At 42.0% G+C, this 25,618-nt stretch overlaps 1 protein-coding gene and 1 long non-coding RNA gene across 3 annotated transcripts in view; one reads left to right on the top strand and one right to left on the bottom strand.

The window, feature by feature from the left end:
* The first annotated feature begins 687 nt into the window (after nucleotides 1-687).
* LOC125754426 (uncharacterized) overlaps nucleotides 688-25,618 on the top strand; it is a 31,218-nt gene continuing 6,287 nt past the window's right edge. The window contains exons 1-5 of the long non-coding RNA XR_007408598.1: nucleotides 688-1,031; nucleotides 8,807-8,944; nucleotides 14,134-14,345; nucleotides 17,084-17,183; nucleotides 22,108-22,246. This is a non-coding gene — a long non-coding RNA (uncharacterized LOC125754426). The remainder of the gene's footprint in view (nucleotides 1,032-8,806; nucleotides 8,945-14,133; nucleotides 14,346-17,083; nucleotides 17,184-22,107; nucleotides 22,247-25,618) is intronic.
* ITGA6 (integrin subunit alpha 6) overlaps nucleotides 20,078-25,618 on the bottom strand; it is a 79,248-nt gene continuing 73,707 nt past the window's right edge. The window contains exons 25-26 of one of the 2 annotated variants that reach the window (XM_025460192.3): nucleotides 24,389-24,518; nucleotides 22,094-22,215 (exon numbers count right to left, since the gene is read on the bottom strand). In XM_025460192.3, the coding sequence (XP_025315977.1) occupies nucleotides 24,411-24,518 (108 nt within the window). In that variant the 3' untranslated portion in view covers nucleotides 22,094-22,215; nucleotides 24,389-24,410. Of the gene's footprint in view, nucleotides 22,216-24,388; nucleotides 24,519-25,618 lie in introns of both variants that reach the window. The other variant, XM_025460191.3, reaches the window with a different exon arrangement.

Below are 25,618 nucleotides of genomic sequence, written 5' to 3'. Positions count from 1 at the left end.
GATGGTAGAAGCAGGGCCTGAGCAGTGGCTGCCTCATATCTGCAAAGAAGATGAGGGAGGTGAGAAAGAGGCCTCGGAAGCCATTTTGACTTCTTCCTGTAGAAAACAGCATTTTGCAAGGAGAATCCTGAAAACATTTGGAAGCCTAATGTACCAATTAAAATATGCATCTCATTTCATTTTGTTTGTTGTTAGGAGCTGTAGCTTTCTAACTTAATTTTGAGAAAAACAAGTTTGGAGAGGTTTAAAGTGCCCCGTAATGGCCATTGAAGTTCTAAATTACTCTTGGTTAAATCCATCCATTCAGTGAGAAATGCATGTAAGGAGGGACTATAGTCTATACACATAAAATCAGGGTCCAGAGAGGTGGGGGCACCCAAAAAGCATTTTGATGGCAGGGATTCCATTTGTTAGAGGTTTTTCCCCAGGGTAAGAAGAAAAGTTCCTAAACAGTACAGTTTGAACAGTCACAGCCTCATTCCAGAAGGAACTGGACCAAAGGCCAGCACAGTTGCAACAGGAACAGTTTGGTTCCAAACAGGAGTTGGACCAAGGCTACCACATTTTTCACAAGGAACGGTCCAGTTCCGAAAAGAAATTGGATCAGAGGCTAGTGCAGTTCCAACAGGCACATTTCCAATGGGAACAGTCTGATTCCTACAAGGAGTCAGATTAAAGGCCATCGTAGTTCTGACAGGCACAGTTCCAACCAGAACAGTCCAGTCCCAAAAGAGGAGCCAGACCAAAAACTGGCATAGTTCCAACAGGAAGAGTCTGGTTCTAAAAAGGGGTTGGGTTGAAGGCCAAAGGAGTATCTCAGAAAGAACAAAGTCTAAAAACAGATCTCAAATAAAGTGTGGAGAGCTCAAACACAGAGAGTAGAGCTTGAAATCTAGGAGAAAAGTACCCCCAAACTCCAGGGCCAGCAAGAAAGCAGTGATCCCAGTTGGCTCCATGAGTACCGGCTCCTGTTTGCTGATCAACTTTAAAGTCATTGGGGATCTTCTCTGGATCCTACTTCTGATCACCAGGTAATGTTAACCTTCAAAACAAAACCATCCGTTATTTCACCAGCAAAATGGGTTTAGTCGGGAATAAACAGAGAATTGCAATTCGGAACACACAAGCTATGGGACAAGCAGAAGCAAGTCTAACAAACAAGGGAAAGGAATGTTATTTTACAGAGAAGAGGGAGGAAGTTGGAAAGGGTTGTTTTGAATGAAAGTCCATCGGAGGGAAGAAAGGGTTTAGGGTGATAACAGTTTCTCATTGGCTGAATAGCTGAAGTAGTCGATTTCTTATAGGAAATGCAGTGTATGTCTTTCCCTGTCGGGATCTGTCATGGATGATTCTTTTCTATTGATGGTTCTTCTGTCACGGTCTGTAATTGACAGGTCTTCCTGTAATCGACATTGACTAGTACTGCTCCCCCTTCCAGCCTCTCCTTCTAGTCTCCTAGATCTATCTTAGGAAAGTCTCCCTTTACTAATTTTCTTAGTTGTGGCCATTACTTTTTGTCTTAAGTGTAATTTCTGTTCTTTAATCTTGAAAGGCAGCCACCTAAGGCTAGCCATTATACTAATAAGACGATCGAGAGCTCTCCATAATTTTTTTTCTTTCAAATATAGCCAATTTATTTTTTTTTTAATTTTTATTTGTTTATGATAGTTACAGAGAGAGAGAGAGGCAGAGACACAGGCAGAGGGAGAAGCAGGCTCCATGCGCCGGGAGCCCGATGTGGGATTCGATCCCGGGTCTCCAGGATCCCGCCCTGGGCCAAAGGCAGGCGCCAAACCGCTGCGCCACCCAGGGATCCCTCAAATATAGCCAATTTAAAGGATCCATCATTTGGCTGTTGATAAGTAGGATCTATTAATAGTCATTCAAACCAGTAAGACTTTTAGTGGCTTAACCAGAGATACAAGAGGCATCCCTAGAGAGGGCAAAGGTGATGCAGCCCCCATTATCCAAAAGTTCCTAGGGAAGCAAAGGCCTTCATTGCACAGGCAGTAAGGATGATGTAGTGATAACAGTGTCCTTGGTCTTCCACAAAAATGTGAGTTGCCTCCAGCCGCAGATTTGCCTGTACCACAGGCAGGTGCTACTGGAATGGGACTGGACAGCACTAACAAGCAATGAAGGTTGAGACCAACAAATGTTCCTTATGGTCTGGGACATGGTCTTACGACAAACTTCCCTGAGAACTGGCATAAATAATGAGACAAGAACCACGAGGAACTCTGTTAAGCAGCTGTGTCAAAACACAGGGAATCACATATTTTTCCTCGCTTTGAACACAATAGGATGACTTACCAAGCCAAAATCACCCACATTTTTGTTTCCTAAGTTTGGATCCACAGGCTATGCAGCCTTCCCCAGATGCACACAGGTGCATGAATCCTTCAGAGCCTATGCTGAGCTCTCAGGACCTACAAGATAAAAGGAAACCTCATCCAGTTTTTCTTATGTGTACATTAACAGCTTTAGCTAAGCCTTGGATCTCTTGGAGACAAACTTATTAGGAGGGATGTGCCATGGAGTTAGAGCTTATATGGTGTTTTACAGTATATCTTGTTGCATGGTAGTTTACTTGAGGTTGACAGGTATAACCTAGTATCAATCTAATACATTCTGTGGTCAACATATCCTAACAAAGGAGCCTTTGAGTTAGGTGGTGAGCACTCTAACAGCTTCTAAGTGTGTAACCCATGCCCACATATTTTGTGGCTTTGGTTTCCAAGATGTCCCTTAGCAACAGCCTTAACCTCATGTGTACATTAACCCACAGCAAAGCTTATCTAAATAGATGCCAGTCAGGTAAGAACCATGAACTTACCTATCTGTGAGTCTAGCTTGAGCAGACTTATAATAGGGTCTCTGCCTGCATTTTTACCCTATGATTTTTCCTCTTAATGACAACACATCAGACAAAGACAAAAACAAAGACCATCTCTGCAAGGAAGTGGATTAATAAAACCAAGAGTACTCTCCCAAATTTACTAAGAGTTGCCAAGTCCAAGGAACTAGTTCTACAAATATTTTCTCCTACTAATCTAAATTTTAGAAAGAGAAGAAGGACTGTTACCACTATTATTCAGTTGGACCCTGTAGATGGAAATTCTGGGAGGCTGACATGATAAGAAAACTTACCTTCTGCTTGCTTGTATGTCAGATGCCCAAGGATCTCAGCTGTAGTGATAGTAGGGCAAACAGTTGTCCCAGAAAGTTAAAGTATCCTGTTGATATGCCAACTGTTGGGGAGAAAGAAATGTTATTATGCTCTTCAGGATTCTTCTGATTGAACTAAGAATTAAATTGATGTGAAATAGATTAACTGAAAATTAAATGTAATTTTGTATGTACAGGGAATTCACATAGACATGAGATTCGAAAGGCAGGCAAAATGAGGTATAAATGTCATCGTGAACTAAGGATAGGGGTCTATGACTTCAAAGGGAAGGAATGCAATTCGTAGGAGGTTGAAAGAGCAAATGTTTGGTAAACAGATGTTTTCTGAGCCATTCAGAAACAATGGCACATAGAGAGGACCTTGTTCAGATAAGCTTGCTGATTCTTCCCTATTTATCATACCAAGTTCATATTATAATATAGTTATCTATGTTGGTAGCTCTCTTCTTGGAGCAGGTCCTCCACCTAAGTTTAGGCAGTTGTTGGGGGTCATGGAGTCAGAGTTTCTCCTGAATCTTTTGGACTTTGATTGCTATCAGCTAGGCATATTCTGCATCCCAAAGTGGTCCAATTTGGAAAGGCCTGATGTTGGCCCCTACAGAGGCTACTCACTCTCTCTAATGAAAATGATAATTGGAGCTATTTAGATCACTTGGAGAATGTATGAGGCAGAGACAGTCCTCCAAAGCAACAGCATTTAAGGGATGACCAATTGTAGGAGCCAAAGGAAGACTGTTTTCAAAAATGAGGGAGGCTTCAATACTGTTAGATATTCCCCAGCAGTTAGGTAAGATGAGAACTGAGAAGTATGCTTTAGACTTAACCAAAATCTTGTTGATGACTTTGGAACGAGTGGTTTTATGAGAACAGTAGTGGAGAAGCAAAAGATAACTGTAAATAAACACAGTCATTGGGAAAAAATTGAATGGGTTTGTGTATTTTACAAAGGGACAATTTTGAGTTGGTCTGAATGCTAGAGGTGAAGGACCAAAGCAAGCAGTATATAAAGAAGGGGGAGAGAGGTTAAGTACTTGAGTAGGGTCCTCCAGGGACTGAAGGATTGCCTCCAATGGGAGGAGGAACATGTCTCTGATTGGAATACATTATCAGGGTGTTTAAGAAATATGTGGAATTGATGTGGACAGACATGCATTGGAATCAAGACATCTCCACTTCCGACCTATGTAACCCTGGCTAAGCTGCTCACTCTCTCCAGAGATATGGCTGTTTCTCTCACTGAGCGCTCTCTATGGTACAGGCACTAACCAGTGAGATAGGGTTGGTTTTGGTTGTTGTTGTTTTACATAGGAGAATGCCAGGGCTGTATAGCTTAGTGGAGAGAACATATTTGTTAAAATAAGTTAGACCAAGGCCAAAATCTAAGCAAGAAACTGAGAAAACCCTTATATGATAATTGACCTTTTTTTATGTTCAGGAGACAGAGTACAGCAGAAGCTAAGGGGAAAGTTGGGGGAAGCCCATTGGGTAAACCATGTAAGGAAAGGAAATTCAGAATAACCAAATATTTTTCTACTTTAGATAATCCTTTCAGTGATTTCGTGGAATTGACAGGTTTTACTTTGTATTAGGCAGGACTCTTACAGATTCCGGTACAGAAAAGCCAATTTCAAACTTACTTAAATAAAGAGACTATTTTGTCTCAAGTCACTAAAAAATTCTTGAGGTGGAACCAAAGCACTGGAGTGTGTCCTACCTTCCTGCTTCTCTTCTTTCTCCCCATATTTCAGCTCTACTATTTAAAAAATATTTTTCAATTAAAAAAAAATTTTTTTTAAATTTGAGCGAGCGAGGGAGAAGGGAGCATGAACAGTGGGAAGAGGGGCAGAAGGAGAAGCAGACTGCTTGCTGAGCAGGAAGCCTGACCTGGGGCTCTATCCCAGGGTCCTGGGATCATGACCCGAGCCGAAGGCAGATGCTTAATGAACTGAGCCACCCAGGTGCCCCCAGCTCTGCGGTTTTTTTTTTGTTTTTGTTTTTGTTTTTTAATGTTGGCTTCAAAAGGCTGACTCTGTCCTTGTTATGACAGAGATGGGCAAGATAGCACCAGCCTTCAGCAGGCCTAGATGTGCAAAACTTCCTAATGAGCACCTCTCTCCTTAATTGCTCGAGGGAAGCATCAAGATTGACTCTGAATAGCCAGGCATGAGCCGTGTTACCACCCCTGGAAATTGGGAATAGGTTTGGAGATGTGGTACACATGTGCATACGCGTACACACACACCCCAACACCCCAACGCCAACCTCTAAGACTAATTTAGGAAAGGGAAGGATTCCCATAAGGCACAGTAGATCCTTTCATTCAAAGAAAGGATGTTGGGCAGGTGAAAACACATGTTGATCATCTTTATCTGTGTTCTGCAGACTGGAAATATGTTTTCTTATGTTGTATTTATACTTACAAATTTCTTACTGAAGACTTTCTCATTTTTAGTAGAATTCATTGCTGGCATTTAGTCCATGAAATGTGACATTCTGAAATTTAAAGACTCTCTTTAAATCCCTTCTCTACACTCTTCTCTCTATTTATTTTCTCATTTCCTGATGTTTTTTTAAGTCAGGTAATGCACATATATATTTCCACCCTCTCTTAAAGGAGATTTAGAAAAAAAGAGGAAATAAGATTCACCTTGATGAGTTGATTGGATATAAATCTTAGAGAATCAAGTTGATCTTAAAAGTAGGAAAAGTATTCTGAATCCAGCAATTAGCTTGAAAAAGGCAGCCACATCCTCTACCTATTTTCTCTCTGTTTCCTAGATCTTTTAGCATTTTCTTTGGGTGAGTGGCCTGGGTGAGTGGCCATTTCAGTCAGGGTTCAGTGTAATTTTTTTAAAAAGATTTTTAATTTATTTACTAGAGATACAGAGAGAGAGAGAGAAGCAGGTTCCATGCTGGGAGCCTGACATGGGACTCGATCCCGGGTCTTCAGGATCACACCCTGGGCTGAAGGTGGCGCTACACTGCTGAGCCACCGGGTCTGCCCAGGGTTCAGTGTACTTTTTTTTTAAATTTTTATTTATTTATGATAGTCACAGAGAGAGAGAGGCAGAGACACAGGCAGAGGGAGAAGCAGGCTCCATGCACCGGGAGCTCGATGTGGGACTCGATCCCGGGTCTCCAGGATCGCGCCCTAGGCCAAAGGCAGGCGCCAAACCGCTGCGCCACCTAGGGATCCCGGGTTCAGTGTATTAAATAGGAACCACTCTAGCAGGGGCAGCCCAGGTGGCTCAGCGGTGTAGCACCACCTTCAGCCCAGGGTGTGATCCTGGAGACCCGGGATCGAGTCCTACATCGGGCTCCCTGCATGGAGCCTGCTTCTCCCTCTGCCTGTGTCTCTGCCTGCCCCTCCCCTCTCTCTCTCGCTCATGAATAAATAAATAAAATCTTAAAAAAGAGAGAGAGAGAGACCACTCTAGGTATTTTAGCATGAAGATATTTAATTCAGGAAATTAGATGTATATAAAACAGACTAAGGTGAGCTGTAGACTGGACCTCTGAGGATAATTTCTAGAATAATGACCCGCCTGGGAAGTTCTGGGGCAGTCACTGGAAATTGAGGTGAGACATATACTTTGTAGCTGCTGTCCAAGGTGAGGAAAAGGAATGAAGAGTGAACCCTGCTCTGATACTCAGAAAGCTAGAAGACTCCAAATGCTGAAACTTAAATCTCCACCATGCTTGTTAGTGGAAATACCCACTGTGAGTTCACCTTTCAGGTCTCAAATGAAGGTATATATTCATAGACTCTAACTCACATGCAGAACCCTAGCTGCCAGGGAGTCTGGAGATGTCTTTTTTTTCTTCCTAGCCCTTCCAACTAGAAGGGCGGGATAGAGCTTGTTGAGCAAGCCGATCCACAGTTATCTATCACAGTGGTTTAGGCATGTTCTTTATTTTTGTTTGTTTTCTGGCAAGAGTAGTTGGACTGTGTATGGAACAGGCAGAGGAAAACTGAAAAACAGTTGCTGCTTGCAAAAGGAAATGTTGAAGTGCAAAAACTTAACTCTTAGAGTGATCCTGAACCTTGTTTCACTCTATTTTGTTACAGATTTAGAGAAGTCACCACAACCAGACTAACACATCCCTGTTTCTGTGGGCCATCTACAAGAACTGGCATGTTGTTCTTCATTCAATTCTAACAGTGTTCACTGTAATGGGATTTTGCATCTAGCAGGGCATGTATCTTAAAGGCATGGGCCACAAAAGTGGCCTAAGACCATTGTCACCTATCCTTTCAAGAGAGTGAACACTACATACTCAGATATAACAAATATTAAAATGTGCCCCAGTTGCTCTTTATCCACATGTTTGAGGATGTTAGGGGGTTGGAAGTTGTATAGAGGTGACTAGGGTGGAGACTATTTCCCAGAGGCCTGGTTATTCCATATACCATTTTATAGATGAAGGAATGAAGTGATTAGAGGTTAGCATATTTTTAAAAATTTCAGTTCCAGTATAATTAACATACAATGTCATATTAGTTTCAGGTATACAATATAATGATTCAACAATTCCATGTCTTAGTGTACTCTTAATCCCCTTCTCTTATTTCATTTGTCTCCCCCTCCACCCCTGCCTCTGATAACCATCTGTTCTCTGTAGTTAAGAGTCTGTTTTTTGGTTTGTCTCTTTTGTTTTCCCTTTGTTCATTTGTTCATTTGTTTTTTAAATTACACATATGAGTGAAATCACAAGGTATTTGTCTTTCTCTGACAGGTTTATTTCACTTAGCATTATATTTAGATCCATCTATACTGTTGCGAATGGCAAGATTTTTTTTTTAATTTTTTTTAAGATTTATTTATTTATGATAGACAGAGAGAGAGAGAGAGAGAGAGAGAGAGAGAGGGAGGCAGAGACACAGGAGGAGGGAGAAGCAGGCTCCATGCAGGGAGCCCGACGTGGGATTCGATCCCAGGTCTCCAGGATCGCGCCCTGGGCCAAAGGCAGGCGCTAAACCGCTGTGCCACCCAGGGATCCCCAAGATTTCATTATTTTTTATGGCTGAATAATATTCCGTTGTGTGTGCGTGCATGTGTGTGTGTGTATGTGTGTGTGTATTCCACATCTTCTTTATCCATTCATCAATTGATGGAAACTTAGGCTGCTTCCATAGTTTGGTTATTGTAAATAAGGCTGCAATAAACATAGGGTTTTATATATCCTGTTGAGTTAGTGTTTTCATAATCTTTGGGTAAATACCCAGTAATGTGATTACTGGATCATAGGGTAGCTCTATTTTAACTTTTTGAGGAAACTCCATACTCTTTTCCACAGTGGTTGCACCAGTTTGCATTCCCCCCAGCAGTGCTCAGAGGTTCCTTTTTCTCCATATCCTTGTCAACACTTGTTGTTGCTCAAGTTTTTTATTTTAACCATTTTGACAAGTGTGAGGTGATATCTCATTGGGGTTTTGATTTGCATTTCCCTGATGATGAGGGATGTTGAGCATTTTTTCATGTGTCTATAGGCCATCTGGATGTCTTCTTTGGAGATGTGTCTGTTCATGTCTTCTGCCTGTTTTTCCTTTTTTAATTGGATTATTGTTTGCTGTTGAGTTGCGTAAGTTCCCCCCTTTTTTTTTTTTTTTTTTTAGAGTGTATGCACGTGGTGGGAGAGAATTTTAAGCAGGCGCCACACTAAGCATGGAGCCCAACATGGGCCTTGATCCCATGACCCCAAGATTACAACTGAGCTGAAATCAAGAGTCAGACACCCAAGTGCCCTGAGTCATGTAAGTTCTTTATATATTTTGGATATTAACCCTTTATCAGATATATCATTTGCAAATATCTTCTCCCATTCAGTAGGTTGCCTTTTAGTTGTGTTGATGATTTCCTTTGTTTTGCAGAATCTTTTAATTTTGATATAGTCCCAAAAGTTTATTTTGGCTTATGTTTCTCTTGCCTCAGGAGACAAAAGATGTTGCTATAGCCAATATCAGAGAAATTACTGTCTTTGCTCTGTTCTAGGATTTTTATGGTTTCAGGTCTCACATTTAGGTCCTTAATCCATTTTGAGTTTAGTTTTGTGTATGGTGTATAAGAGTGGTTCAGTTTCATTCTTTTGCATGTAGCTGTCAGTTTTTCCAACACCATTTGTTGAAGAGACTGTCTTTTCCCCATTGCATATTCTTGCCTCCTTTGTCGAAGATTAATTGACTATATATAATCGTGGATTTATATCTGGGGTCTGTATTCTGTTCCATTGATCTGTGTGTCTATTTCCTGGCCAGTACCATACTGTTTTGATTACTATGGCTTTGTAGTAGATCTTGAAATCTGGGATTGGGATACCTCCAGTTTTGTTCTTCTTTTTCAAGATTGCTTTGGCTATGCAGGGTCTTTTGTGGTTCTATACAAAGTTTAGGATTGTTTGTTGTAGCTCTTTGAAAAATACTTTTAGTATTCTGATAGAGACTGCCTTAAATCTGTAGATTGCTTTGGATTGTATAGACACTCTAAAACCATTTGATCTTCCAATCTCTGAACATGGAATGTATTTCCACTTCTTTGGGTCATCCTCAATTTTTTCATCAGTATTCTATAGTTTTCAGAGTACAAGTCTTTCACCTATCTAGTTAAGTTTATTCCTAGGCATTTTACTATTTGGGGTTCAGTTGTAGTTGTGGTTGTTTTCTTAATTTATCTTTCGGCTGCTTCATTATTAGTGTGTAGAAATACAATGGAGTTCTGTGTACATTGAGTTTGTATCCTATGACTTTACTGAATTCATTAATCAGTTCTAGTAGTTTTTTGATGAAGTCTTTTGGGTTTTTTATTTATAGTATCATGTCACCTGCAAAAAGTGAAAGTTTTTCTTATTTCTTATCAATTAGGATGCCTTTTGCTTCTTCTTGTTGTTCCATTGCTGCTAGGACTTCTGGTGTTATGTTGAATAAAAATGGTGAGAGTGGATATCCCTGTCTTGTTCCTGACCTTAGAGGGAAAGTTCTCAGATTTACCCCATTGAATGTGATGTTCACTGTGGGATTTTCATATAAGACCTTTATTCTGTTGAGGTATGTTCCCTCTAAACCTACTTTGTTGAGGTTTTTTTTTTTTTTTTTTTTTTATCATGAATGGATGTTGTACTTTGTCAGATGCTTTTTCTGCATCTATTGAAATGATCATATGGTTCTTATCCTTTTACTGGTTGATGTGATGTATCACACTGATTGATTTGCAAATATTGAACTACTCTCGTATCCTGTGACTTAATCCCATTTGATCTGGTGGATGATTTTTTTTAATGTATTGTTGGATTCAGTTTGCTAATATTTTGTTGAGGATTTTTGCAACTATGTTCGTTAGGTATTTTGGCCCATAGTTCTTTTGTTTTTGTGATGTCTTTGTTTGCTTTTAGTATCACAGAATAAATTTGGAAGTTTCCCTTCCTCTTCTAGTTTTGGAATGATTTGAGAAGAATGCAATCCCCATCAGAATACTAACAGCATTTTTCACAGTTAAGACAAACAATCCTAAACTTTGTGTAGAACCACAGAAGATACCATGAGACCCTCCTCTTGAGAAGTATTAGCTCTTCTTTAAATGTGTAGTAGAATTTGCCTGTGAATCTAGTCCCTGGACTATTGTTGTTGAGAGGATTTTGATTATTGATTCAGTTTCATTGCTGATAGTCTGTTCAAATTTTCTATTTTTGCCTACTTCAGTTTTGGTAGATTATATGTTTCTAGGAATTTACCCATTTCTTCTAGGTTGTCCAATTTATTGGCATATAGTTTTCCATACTTCTCTTATAATCCTTTGTATTTCTGTGGTGTCAGTCGTTATTTGTACTCTTTCATTTGTGCTTTTGTTTATTTGACTTCTCATTCTCTCTCTCTCTCTCTCTCTTTCTCTCTCTCTCTCTCTATGAGTCTGGCTAGAGGTTTATCAGTTTTGTTGATGTTTTCAAAGAACCAGCTTCTGGTTCCATTGATCTGTTTTGTTATTTTTTTTTAGTTTCTGTATCATTTATTTCTACTCTAGTCTTTATTGTTTCCTTCCTTCTGCTGGCTTTGGGTTTGTTTGTTCTTCTCTTTTTGGTTCCTTTTTGAATAAGGTTAGGTTGTTTACTGGAGATTTTTTCTTGCTTCTTGAGGTAGGGCTGTATGGCTATAAATGTCCTCAGAACAGCTTTTTCTGCATCCCAAAGGTTTTGGACCATTGTGGTGGTGTTGGCATTTCTCTATATGTAATTTTTTATTTCTTCTTTGATTTCTGGTTGATTCATTCATTGTTTAGTATTGTGTTATTTAACCTCCATGTATTTGTGCTCTTTTCAGATCTTCTCTTGTTGTTGATTTGTATTTTCATAACCTTGTGGTCAGAAAAGATACATGGTATGACTTCAGTCTTTTTGAATTTGTTGAGAGTTGTTTTGTGGCCTCATATGTGATCTATTCTGGAGAATGTTCTGTGTGCACTTGAAAAGAATGTGTACTCTGCTGTCTTAGGATAGAATGTTCTGAATATATCTGTTAAATACCTATGGTCCAGTGTATCATTCAAAGCCACTGTTTCCCTGTTGATTTTCTGTTTAGATGATCTGTCCATTGCTGTAAGTGGGGTTTTAAAGTCCCTTACTGTTACTGTTTTACTCTCAATTAGTTCCTTTATGTTTGTTATTTACTGTTTTATGTATTTGAGTGCTCCCATTTTTGGTACATAAATATTTACAATTGTTATATCTTCTTGTTGGATTGACCCCTTCATATAGCGTCCATTTCTGTCTCTTGTTACAGTCTTTGTTTTAAGTCTATTTTGTCCAATATAAGCATTACTAGCCCAGCTTTCTCTTGACATCAATTTGCATAATAAATGTTTCTCCATTACCTCACTTGCAATTTGCAGGTGTCTTTAGGTCTGAAATGAGTCTCTTGTAAGCAGCATATGAATGTTGTTTTGTTGTTTTGTTTTGTTTTTACCCGTTTTGTCAACCTATGTCTTTTGACTGGAGTGTTTATTCCATTTATATTCAGGATAATTATTAATATTTATTACCATTTTGTTGTTTTGTGATTGTTTTTGTAGTTCTGTTGTTTTTGTAGCTCTCTTTCACAGTTCGCTGGCTTTCTTTAGTGATACATTTGGATTCTTTCCTCTTTGTTTTTTGCATACTTAGTAGTGGTTTTTGATTAGTGGTTACCTTTAGATTTGCAAGTAACATCTCATGCATATAGTAATTTATATATAATTGATGGTCACTTAAGTTTGAACCAATTCTGTCCTCCCCACCCCACCCCCCGCCATGTTTTAGGTATATGGTGTCATACCTTACATCCTTTTATTCTGTGAATCTGTTGACCTAATTTTACAGATAATGTTTATTTTTACTGCTTCTGTGTTTCCTTCTTTTTTTCCTTTTTTTTAAAAAAAAGTTTTTATATAAATTCTAGTTCATTGACATACAGTATAATATTAGGTTCAGGTGTAGAATTTAGTGATTCATCACTTAGATGCAACACCCAGTGCTCATCACAACAAGTGCCCTCCTTGATCCCCATCACCCATTTAACTCAGCCCCCTGCAGTAACCCTCAGTTTGTTCTCCAGGGTTAAGAGTCTATTTTCTGGTTTGTCTCTCTTTTCGACCCCCTGCTATGTTCATGTTTTGATTTTTAAATTTCACATGTGAGTGAAATCAAAGGGTATTTGTCTTTCTCTGGCTTATTTTACTTAGCATAATATTCTCTAGCTCCATCCACATCATTGTAAACAGCAAGATTGCATTCTTTTTTATGGCTGAGTAATATTCCAGTGTGCGCGTGCATGTGTGCATGTGTGCACCACATCTTTTTTTCCCTACTTTTCTTACTCATGGTCTTTCCTTTTCACTCAGAGTCCCCTTCAACATTTCTATAGGGCTGGTTTACTGGTCATGAAAGCCTTTAGCTTTTGTTTGTCTGAGAAGCTCTTTACCTCTCCTTCTATTCTGAATGATAGATAGCCTTGCTGGATAGAGTATTCTTGGCTGCAGACTTTTTTCCCTATTAGCACTTTGTGTCTCGTTACTTCCTTCTGGCCTGCGATGTTTCAGCTAAAAAACCTACTGATAGCCTTTTGAAGGTTTCCTTCTTTTCTCTTGGTGTTTTTAAAATTCTCTATCACTACTATTTGCCATTTTAACTACTATGCGTCTTGGTGTGGACCTCCTTGGGTTGATTTTGTTGGGCCATCCCTGTGCCTCCTGGATCTGGATATCTGTTTCCTTCCCCAGAATGCAGAAGTTTTTGGCGATTATTGCGTCAAATAAATTTTCTGCCCCTCTTCTCCTTCTTCTGGAATCCCTATAATGTGAATGTTATTACACTTGATGGAGTTAGTGAGTTTCCTAAATAAAGTCTCATTTTGCAAATTTTTTTCTCTCATCTGCTCATCTTTATTACTTTCCTTCATTCCTCTGCTTTTTCAGTGCTGCTATTTATTACATCAAGTGTAATTTTAATTTTATTTCTTGTGTTGAGTTCCTCTTCTCTGATTGGTTCTTCTTTAATCTCTGTGTTAAGGGTCTCACTGATGTCCTCCACTCTTTTCTCAAGTCCAGTGAGTATCTTTGCAATCATTAAATTCTCTATCAGGCATATTTACTTACATTCATTTTGCTTAGGTCTCTTATGCTTTGGTCCTGTTCTTTCATTTGGGACATACTTCTTTGTCTCCTCATTTTGTGTCACTGTTTCTGTATTAGGAAAGTCAGTTACATCTCTCCTTGAAAGTAATGGCCTTATGAAGAACAGGAGGCCTTATGGCCTCCTGTCGCCCTGTGGTGCAGTCCTCTCCCGTGTACCAAAACCCAGCAGGAAGGGGGTATCTCCTGTGTGTATTGCAGTCACCCTGCTGATGTGTTCTGCGTGCTTTTCCCTTCCGTCTGGGTGTTCAGAGGCTCTCTTTGCTTGTTGTGGCCTGTGTTTTGTCCCCAGCTGGGGTGGGGTATGCAGTTTTAACAAAGTCCACACCAGTCTGCTTATGAAACAAGACCTGCTGAGGCCAGGAGCAGGGCTGGCCTGGGAAGATCCGCAGAGCACACACGGGCAGGGCATGCACCTCCAATAAGGCCTGGCGCTTCTGCAGGGCCCCCCACATCGCCGCCGGACCGAGGGACCCGCCAAGCACAGCGCTTGCTGTAAGCAAGGTAAGCGGTGAGCGTTGGCGCCGCACTGCCCGCTGCCCATGGCCGTGACTTTGTGCTGGGGTGTCAGGGAGACAGGGGGTGCCTGCCGGCTGCTTCGTTCCTGGAGAAGCCCCTCCGGGACCTGCTCCTCTGGGACGTGCTGTGAGATGAGCAAGTTACTCCCCTTATCTCCCGAGTCTTTCAGGCGCTCTTGCTATTTCTCCGCGGGCTTTCGGCCATGCTAAGAGCAGGAGCTCAGCTCCCTTAATCCTCTGGGGTCTCCCAGGATCGAGACCACTGGTTTTTAAAACACCAGGGTTCAAGTCCCGCTGGGTGTGAGGGCTCCCAAACCCGGCCCCTCTCACTTTCAGAGCCGAATGTTCCCGGCTTGTGGTGACCCGCGGGCGCTGTGGCCTGGCGCGCGTCGCCCTTCCCCGTGACCGGGCCCCAGCCAGCGGCCCTGCAGGGCCCCCCAGGGACCCCCTCCCGTCTTCCGTGCGGCCTCTTCTCTGCATTTGCCAGTGGGGCTGATCGGCGCTGGGGGAGGTCTCGCGGCTTACACTGGGGGGGGCGGGGGGTCAGGGCGCACCTGCCGGACAGGGCGAGGCCTCGCTGCTCCTACTCTGCGTCTTCCCCACAGGTCGGGGGCAGCACATTTGTCCGAGTCCCCCACGTGGGAAGTGACAGGGAAGGGCCTTGGACGGAGCCGGAGCGGGAGCGGGAGCGGGAGCGGGAGCGGGAGCCGGCCCGGGGCCCTGGCCTCGCACCTGGAACCCAGGGACCCGCGGCGTTGCGGCCCCGGAGCCCGCTGGAAGCCTCGACCTGGGGCTGGGCGGAGGCCCCCAGAGGTGCGGGGCGGCTCACGGGCGCCGGCCACGGGCCACGAGGGGGCGGCCTGCGCCGGGGGGGACGCGCGGTCGGGGCCGCCGCCCAGTGGTGCTTTGGTCTTGTTGACTTTGCCTTTAGTGGACCTTCAGTCAGCGACGGGCACACGGGAGGGAGAGACGGGAAGTTCCACGGCGCCTCCTTCCAACAGTGCGTTCTGAGGTTCGTTGGGTTGTTTTTTTGAGATTCTACCCATTTATTCACAAGACAGAGAGAGAGAGGGAGGGAGGGAGGCAGAGACACAGGCCGAGGGAGCAGCAGGCTCCACGCAGGGCGCCCGTCGCGGGACTCGACCCCGGGTCCAGGTCACGCCCCGGGCTGCAGGCGGCGCCGGGTCCCGGCGGGAGCGAGCGGCGCTGCCCCGACAGTGCGGCCGGCAGGTGCAGAGGGCGGGCGCCCTCCCGCCAGGCCCGACGCTCGACTGTGTGTCGGAGGACGCGAGGAAGCATCCATTTATCTTTAATTGTATTTACTTGTCGGGGGGGGGGGGGAGCCCAAGGGGAGCCCGGGGGGGGCGCACGCCCGCGCCGCCCGGCGCCCCGAGAAGGCCTGGGCCACGGCATCCGCTCTCCACGCTCCTCCAGGTCCGAAGAAAAACAAAGAACAGAGCCCCGACTCCGTGCAAGCAGTTTGCAGACGCCACAGCTGTCCGGGAGTGGGCGCGGCCCTGGGTGGGGGGGAGGGGGAGGGGGAGGGGCCGGCCCCGCGGGTGGGGACCGGGTGGGACTCGGGAGCGGCGCCCGCACTGCACGGGCCGGGCCGGGGGGCGCGGCGTGAGCTCGTGGGTGCAGCCTTCGGCCTGCGAGGGAGTCGCGGGGTGTGATGGGCCCGGAGCGCGCAGGGAAGTTCAGGGACGATTTTAAGAAACTGTGTCGCCATCTGTGAAATGGGGCAGCGGAACCAGATCTCTCTGCCCCCCTCCCTCCTGCCTGAAAGTCCCGGCGGTTCCGAGGGCGGTTCCGAGGGCAGGTGCAACGAGGACAGTAGGTCACGGCTGCCTCCCAGTAGTCGCCTGCGCCCCTACAAGACCCAGGAGGTTCCTCTTGCCAGTTGCCGTCCGACCGGTGAAGCACCTGAGGCCCGGCCCTGCCAGGCACCGGTCGGAGTACCCCGTCCCACTCAGGGCCCCGCCCCGCCCCGCCCCGCCCCCTCGTGGCAAGGATGCCGCTGGCGCCTCAGCTGCGGCCGCAGGGAATGGGGCATTTGCACGCGGACGCAGAGCCCTTCCCGTAACACTGAGGCCACCCGACGACCCGAGAGGTTGCCATCCTGGGCTGCACTTGCAGTCGCTCTGGAGCCCGGTCCCCGAGGCCCGGACGGGCCGGTCTGCGGGGTGTCTGGGCATCGCCGTTTTGTCTCAAATGCTCCCTCAGAACCTCAGATCTGCAGCCCAGGTTGAAAACGACTCCAGATTTCCTGGGATCGGGGTGGGTTCTGGAGGCAAGTTCCACCCGCCCAGGCCCAGGCCCAGGCCCAGGCCCTGGCCCTGGCCCTGACCTTATCTGTCAGCCGTTGGTATCTTAATGCAAGATTTAAAATTTTGCTGCTTGAGATAAAGCGGATTATTTATGCTTGACAGCACCATCTGTTGTTTCACATAAAACTTTTCTTAGAGTCTTTTAGGTATTCCAGTATTTTATACACCCTGTTAGACTTAAAAGGAAGGAAAAGAACACCGGTTAATTCCTCCTGAAAGCAACCATTACATCATTTTAGTCTTTGGGAACTTTTTCGCAAATTGTGATTTGGTCCATTTTACACAAGATATGATAAGTAATATCATTACATAGACAAATGGCAGTGGAGTCTATATTTAAGAGTATAAATTAGCTATTGTGATGTCCATTTTTTTAATTAAATATCCGTTATCACAGAAGTTCCACAAGAGCAAGAATCATGTCTGTGTTACTCCTGTTTCTCCAGACTTTGGCCTGTAATAGGTGCTATAAGAGGTGCTCTACAACTATTGAATGTGTAAGTAAATGGATTTATTATACCAAATATGACTGTGCCCCACCCCCCCAAATAGCACTTTCATTGAGACCCTCTCTCATTCTTAGGGGTCATATAAAAGGTGTTGGGGAGGGGAGGACTGTAGTAATAATGGAGAGTTTTGGATTGCTTTTTCGTTTTTTTGTTTTGTTTTGCTTTTGATTTTTAGAGGGTGAGGGGCAGAGGGAGAGGGAATCTTAAGCAGGCTCCACACCCAGTGCGGAGACCGACTTGGAGATTGATCTCACAATCTTGAGATCATGACCAGAGTTGAAACCAAGAGTCGGACGCTTACCGACTGAGCCAGCCAGGTGCCCCTTGTTTCTTTATTAAGGTGCAGTTAACACACGGTGCTACATTAGTTACAGGTGTACAACATAGTAATTAGACAACTATATACATACATTATGTGTGTTCAACACAAGTGTAGCTGCCATTTATCACCATAAAATGCTATTACAGTATTATTGGCTACATCTTTCATTTCTGAGACTTATACATTCCAAAACTGAGAGCGTGCACCTCCCACTCCCCTTCACTATTTTGTTTCCTCTCCACACCCCCCACCCCGGCAACCGTCAGTTTGTTCTCTGTATTTATGGGTCTCTTTCTGCTTTGGTTTTTATGTTCTACATCTAAAGGAAGTCACACGGTATTTGTCTTTGACTTATTTCACTTAACGTAATGCCCTCTAGGTCCATCTGTGTTGTCTCAGATGGAAAAAAAATTTTTTTATGGCTGAGTAATATACCATAGAACACATGTACCACATGTTTATTCATCTATCAGTTATTAAACTGCATTTGTCTCCATTTCACAATGATAGATCTTGTTTTAACATTGAGAGAGCACGCCAGTGAGCATGGGGTAGGGGCAGAGGGAGGGAGAGAGAGAATCTTAAGCGGCTTCCCTGCTGAGTGTGGAGCCCGACACTGGGCTGGATCCCAGGACCCTGAGATTGTGACCTGAGCCAAAACCATGAGTCAGACACTCGGCCAAGAGTGTCTAAGCTACCCCAGCACCCCTTAACAGTGACAGGATCTTAACAGAGCACTCACGTAATATTATCTGCTAAGTTCTGGATGATGACGTACTTGCCATCCTTGTAGTTTGAGACTTTTTTTGTGAATGTTCTAGAAGTATGAATAGTAAGTTTTATCTGACCTCTGCTCATGTGGGTCTGTCCTTGCCCATTTCCATGGAACGGTCTGAGAGCTGGCTTCTGGGGAAGGGCAAAGAGAGGACCGAGGCCCTTAAGCTTTGCGGACTCTACAAAAATTGCACTTGGACGCCTCACTCTAGTGTCCTAGTTCAGCATTCCCTGGTCGGTTATGCACTCGGTTGCACCTGCCTCCCCCTTTGCACTGTGCTAGGCCAGTTTTTTCTCATTCTGGTTTCTGTCTTCAAATTCACTTATTCTTAAAGGGATCCCATGGTTAAATCCTCTATCACCTTCCTTCTGGGTGGGTCTGTTGGTTAACGCCTCTGTGGATGTGGCCTCAGCACTGGGCCAGATGCCTTTCAAAGTTGGCAGAACCTGTTTTTTTTTTAAAGGAATAAGAGAAAGAAAACACTAACTTGCCATTTGACCATAAGTAGGAACTACTTACTGAAAGAACAGAGGCCTACTGAAGTTCATTTTCTTCATCTCTTTGGACCTTGCCTTTTCCTCAGTGGGTGAACCATTAGACCCTACCCTTTGGTCTTAAGGAACTGCTTTTAATCATTTACTTTATGCTCCCCCTCCTGATTACGATTTTCATACATTCCTGGTTTCTCGGCCATCAGGTTGTACTTCCGTGGAACCCAGCCACCTGGAGCAGTTCACTCTTCTTCCTTTAAAACAAAATCCCAGTCCATCTTCCCACGTTGTCTTTTCATGAGTTAGTGTACCAGATATCAGTTCTTATTAAGTGGTGTTCATTTAGGGTAGAACACTTGATCTTACCCTTACATCTGTTCCATATTCCAGAACAGCCTCAACCCCAAGGGGATGACCCATTGTGAGACTGTGGCAAGTGACCCGTAACCAGCAACAAAATGTTAATGTTTGTCAGTGGATCCAAGGGTATTCCTGTTTATCTACTACTGTCACTCCTAGGATTTTTTAAAGAGAAAGGAGTAGAATCCTATAAAACAGTGCCATGATATCCAGCGCAGGTCATTTATGCTCTAGCCAAACCACAGCTGCTGACACTTATAATGACGATTCCACACCAATCATTAATCTGGGTAGGTCCATGGGACTGTGAATAAAGGTTCATAGCCACTGGTCTGTCATTTAAAAGTACCCCTCAGATTTCTTTGGGTGGTAAAACCTGTCTTGTCTTCAAAGAACGAAGACGACTAAAATTCACTATGTGATACCAAGTACAGTAGAAAACTATTATTTGACAGATAATGCATTTTTTGCCTTGGAAATTTATTCAAGGCCATGGCATGCTATATTATCTGAGCACTACATAGATGCCTTATTTTCATTTATTAGATTGTGATAATCCAACTCGAGAAGGTTCATAAAATTGCTTTCATGAAGAAAATATTTTCAGGCCAGTCAGCTCTGCCAAAGCAATCCTTGGTGATGAGTAATGGCACAGCCGAACTGCTCTCACATCCAAAACATCTAAGAAGAAAGCAACTTTGCCATAAGAACTCTTACTCTTCACACCATGGTATCATTATTTGTAGGTATCTTGAATAAAACCATCTTGTAAGATTTTTCTTTTTTTATGATCTCAACTGAACAGTAGAGCCCAAAGGAAGAAAGAAAACCTTCAATCACATAAAAAATATAAAAAACTTGAGTTTGGTTGGCTCCATGAAATAAGAAAGCAATTCAGGTTATTTATAATTTGAGAGCTTGTGTTACTAAGCAATAAACACTTTCATAAAAAAATTTATTTCACACTTTTATACAAATATCCACAGGTATTTTCTAATCATGAAATAATTTTACAGTGCTAGTTAGTATTAAAATGTATCAAATGCAAACAGACCAGTGACTTGACTTGAGATGACGCTTTTAAAAATAAACACCACTACATTCTTTGTTGTTGAACCACCCTTCCTTCCCTTTTAGGATATTCTTTTTTCTTTTTTTTTTTTTTTATAACAAAGGTCCATAGACACTTTCAAAATATCAGCTGCTTGGCAACCTATAAAGCCAGTGCATTTGGTTACAAGTTACCTAAGCAAGGATTTGCTTCAAAGGATTTGCTTCAAAGATTTCAAAGGCTAGTATGACCTGTTTTGGAGAAATTTTTGTAAACAAAGTATCAATTGTAAAAATATCTTTGTGAATGAAAATTCCAAAGTTCAAGGAGAATAATGTCCTTACTATCTTAAGGGCATATGATTTCTGAAAAGAAAAAAGCTCCAAAGCAACAGTGACACACAAATACAGTTGTATTTTGTTCTTCTGAAAGATTTGAGATGCTGCTTATACTAGATCCAAATTAGCACCTGTTTGCTATTATTTCCCATATAACTTAACATTTTTTAAAATTCAGATTACCTACCCAATCTCTGTTGAATGTATAGAAATGTTTTCCTCCTCTGCTACTTCATTTTTATAATTAAAACCATACAGTTAGCACAGTCCCAAAGTAATTTTGGGGAATATAGATAAGGAAGGAAACAAAGCAAAAAAAACCCAACATTGACTCACTGATTAAATGATTCCAATAACATTTAAAAACATAAAAGCCATGATGTCCTGACTTTGGTATCAGATACTCAGTAGTCTCACACTGGATCGGTTTGGATCCACCATAGGCACCAACCCTTTCTTTCAAGTCCTGATGATACAGTATTTGCAGCAGGGCCTACGCTGCACCAAAGTTCAACAAACCCATTGTTTCCAAGCATTCTTGAAAGTTACAGCACAAAAATGCAGGAGGTCACACAGGGCTCTACCCTCAGAAATATCCGGTCTGATATAATTAAACATCTTATGGTTAAATCCTATTTCTTAATAGACTTTCACTTAAACCCAAAGTTTGGGTCTGGAGGAAAGGGATGACGGCTATCATGAAGGGAGATATAATAACTTATAAAGGATTAGCTTTATTTTTTTTTTTTTGCACTAAATTCAAACCAATGACCTCCCATGTTCTAATTCTGATTGTTTAATCCAACTGGGAGGGTAAACGGGAGACTCTTTGGCCTGTCAGTGACAAAATGGTTTGTAAAAAAGAAAAAATAAATACGATATACAAGTAAGTATAACTAGCATTCAAGTCTTTTGCACCTATGTGTTTCAGTGAACAGAGAAGTGAAACCTGTATGTTATCTGGTGTGATGAGTACTCACACATCTAGGAAATGGGGAAAGATGGCAGGATGGCAACGTCACCTATTGCACATTTAACTTAAGATAGCACTTCGAACTGAAATACAACTACGGCGACGGCAGTGTCCGGTGATGCGGGACAGTTAGCTTGCAGGCTCTCCAGTCCTACGGGAAGGATGGGTGCGGAGACCGTGCCCTGGGTGGGGGGTGGGGGGACCACTCGGGCAGCGACTGGGTGCCTCCTTCACTTCAGCTACGCTGGGCAGGCCCTTCCCGCACAGGGAGGTCAGCTACACCGAGAACAAAGGCAACCCCAGAAAGTCAAATTAAGGCAGGTAAAGAAAACTCCATTCCAACAGTCTTAAATTTGGTTGTGCAAACCCGGAGCCTCGGGCTACAGGACAAGATCCACAGTGAAAGCTAAGTTCGTACTGTGCGTCGTCTTGTCTGAAATGAACATTCAGGTACAGAGCAGGCTCTTGGGTCCACTGAGACTTCTGAGCTGGCGAGGGAAAAGCAGTTGGGTACTGTGAAGCTTTTTTTTTTTTTTTTTTGGCCCCTTTTAAGAGTAGCTTTCATTTTCATTCCAACTTGTGATCCACTGTTTTTTTTCAAGGTTATCATTGTATTTTTCATCTTTGATCTCCCGCTCTTCCTTCCGGATCCTCACAGCATGGTATCGGGGAACGCTATCATCGTACCTAGAGCGTTTAAAGAATCCGCACTGACGGAGGGGAGAGAGAAGTAGAAACAAAGTAAGTATTGCAAGAGAAGCAAGTGCACAAACTGGCAATGTCTAAGCTTTCTGTTCAGCTACACCTACCTTTGCATGTAGGGGAAAAAAAAAAAAAAAGGTTTCTTTTAAGAAGGAACTAGTAGGTTGAAAAGACCTAACAGCCAGTGGGGATAAACAGAAGACAGCTGTAAAACTAGAAGAAAAGTCTGTTTTTCCATCTTCTCTTTATATTTAGTAACCGTGTAGTCTGTTTTTCCATCTTGTCTTTATATTTAATAATCGTGTAGTAAGTCACCTCTGTACCAACAATTTCAGAGTTCTGGAACAGTGCTTTCGTTTTTTATAATCAACATGATATGTTAAAGACCTAATGATCAGATTATTTAGAACATCATTTCAATTTAAAGAATGAGTTTTTAAAGGACATAAATCAAAGATTTCACACCCCTCACCTACTAACAAAATGGAATCAAATCACAAATATTTTACAGATTATTTGAATATGCCAGTGTTCAAGTGAGTCCATTTAAGAATCTTCTCTCCTCCAAGGCTAAGTACACATCTCTCATTAGCTACAAGGCAGTTTATATTGCCTGGAGTTCCTGTTGTACTTCCAAATTAAGCTGTTTCATTAATAAATCATGTACTATGTCCTATAATCAAATTAATCATGTGCCACAAAGAGCATAGGGAAGTATGACACTGCATTTCAGAGCATCCCTAATATTTTCTTTTGCAAAAGATGTTTACACTTAAATTATTAATATATATTTTATTCATTTTTTTAAAAATATTCCATCTGATCCAAAGTAGACTTTTATTGAGGATATATCAGGAAACTTTTTGATCAAATTGAATTTTTAAAATGAATAAAATATGTTTCATGGAAAAGATGTTTTTAATTTAGAAATGCAGTTAGGAGGAGGATGAGGAAGATACTTGGAATGGTCAATGTTCTCATGTAACAGGAGCAGAACATTTATGTTGAATGATGTTATAAAAGTGTCATGGGACAAAGTAAAATTAGATTCAGTCATCACTAAATCAATAGGGAAAATGGATCAAGAAGTTTTTGTTCTAAGACCATTTCCACATGGACTCCTTTTTTAATTTTGCGCAAAAAGCCAAAAACACCTATTATAAAATGTGGCTCTTCAATTTTTAAAAAAAGGAGAAAAATCAAGGGTGGTTTATAGAACTGAAATGGAAATGCTGGGATTCATTGTGACAGTGCCATGGAAAGAGATCACAGGAGTAATTCCATCCTCTTATGCTCACAGAGATGGAAAAAGGAATTATCACCAATTCCTGTTTCCATGGATTTATAAACAAGACAAGCAAAACACGAACTTAAAATCAACTGAGACCCAAAGCTGAGTAAGATCTCTAGAAACATGAAACAAGGTCAAACTCCATTACAACATATTGAAACAGTAACTACAGCATTTTTATATTAGAATTTTGTATAATGAAGGTCACTTTGGCAAAGAACCATTTTCTGAAATTGGCCACCATGTCCACCATGTCAACAGTCATAGTTTGTCGTAATGGTCTTTGACTAGTAGTAGATACGCAGGAAAAGGAAGTTGCATGCTTAGCTAGCAAAAAACAATTTCTGAGCAACAATAAAAGCATTCCAAGCCATCACTTTATAATAAAGCAAGATCAAAAAGGACAGTGAGAAAGCCTTCTCATCAAGAGAAACACAATGTTTCCAACATGCAACAGGTTAATTAGGCAGTCAACACAAGCTTCTATCTGTGGGAAATTCCAAAGCGGACAAGAAATCTGCAATGATCTCTTATTCATCTTTGAAATTCCAAGTGGGATGCTATGTACTGGATTGACAACACAAGGAAACTGGGCTACTAGGGAGGTGTAATGTCTCCCTTTGGGTGTACACAGATTCCAGTCATCTTCTTTGCTGTGGGTGATGTTTTACAATACAAAAGTAACTCACCTGCAACAAAAGACTCTGTGCGTTTAGAAACAAAAACTGAGCTTTCAAGTGAAGTAAAATAAATCCAAGCAAGGCAAGCCAGTGTGGACATTTGGAAACATCTGTTAATGGGACACACACAGCAAGCTGTTGCTCTTAAAGTTAGCCACCACAACCATAGCAGGTCCCACAGCTAGCAATTAAAAAACATTGATCAATTACCAATTACAGAAGTAGATCAATACTATGCATCGGAAGTAAGCCTCTCTTTATCAGACGGCTGAGCATGGATCTCAGCCTTGTGATATGTGGCATCATAATGATCTTTCTTATTTCTCTTGAAGAAACCACACTATAAGGAAGCAAGGTATTTAGTCAGTTTTACAGTTTTGTGTATAATAGCTAAACAAAAGAAAATCTCAGATTTTAACCTGTTTTCTATGTATAGCTTGTTACAAAGAGACCACTATGGATCAACCAAAAGTGAACAGCCACCACACTATGTTACACTGTGACAGCAACCAAACCAACTCGATTACCATGGGTCTCTGGTGAAATAACTTATATAGAGGACATTCATTACCTAATTGACTTTTCAACTTATAACAGAAATCCTAAGGACAAAAAAAAAACTATCCTAAAAGGAAAATTATATACCCATCTGAATGTAGCTTTGGGTGGCTTCTTCATGCAAGAGTATATGAACTCTAGAATAGGCAAAAGATTGACTTCTGCAGTTTATTGCAACAAAGAAATTTGCCAAGATTTAACACAAATACAAATAAAATAGATACTGCAATTTTCTGCCTTTCACAGTAAATTTTATAAAACAAATGCCATCTACTTGGGGCCTTTGGATTTGTGGGTAAATCACAATATTAATTCGAAATATGCCATTATGAAAGAATGATTGCTATCATTTTCCCAAATTCTGAACCACCACGTAACCTCAAGTTACGCTCCTCGGGTTAGTTCACTCTAAATGAACACAGAGATATAATTCCATTTTCTACTACAATTTCCTTCATTCAACCAGGAAGAACTTTTTCTATTTACTTTCCATAAGGCTCCAGAACTGCCCTTTGAAATATAACTTGGTCAAATAAATCTTCCCTCCTGGAAAATTCTGCTTCCTAGTTTGGCAACTCATTAAGGTAAAAATCTAGATCTATTTTGTACAGTATGGCTAACTACTAAGTACATGCTAGCATTCAAATTTAAATTAAAAATGCCTTGGTTGCAACATTCCAAATGCTCAGTAGCCACCTGTGCCTCACTGGACAGTGCAGCTTCAGAACATCTCCACTATCAAAAAAGTTTTATTGGGCAGCATTGGTTTAAACCTTTTATCTTGATATCTACTTGTGACTCTTTGAACACACCCAGCCAACTTTCAATAACACATGCAGTAAATAAGAGTTGAGTGTGTAGGAATGCTTCCAGCTTGGCAAC

This window comes from Canis lupus, chromosome 36, assembly GCF_003254725.2.
Source record: "Canis lupus dingo isolate Sandy chromosome 36, ASM325472v2, whole genome shotgun sequence".
NCBI classification, from domain to species: domain Eukaryota; kingdom Metazoa; phylum Chordata; class Mammalia; order Carnivora; family Canidae; genus Canis; species Canis lupus.
The sequence above is the reverse complement of the archived record's forward strand: the minus strand, read 5'-3'. Positions and strand labels throughout refer to the sequence as shown.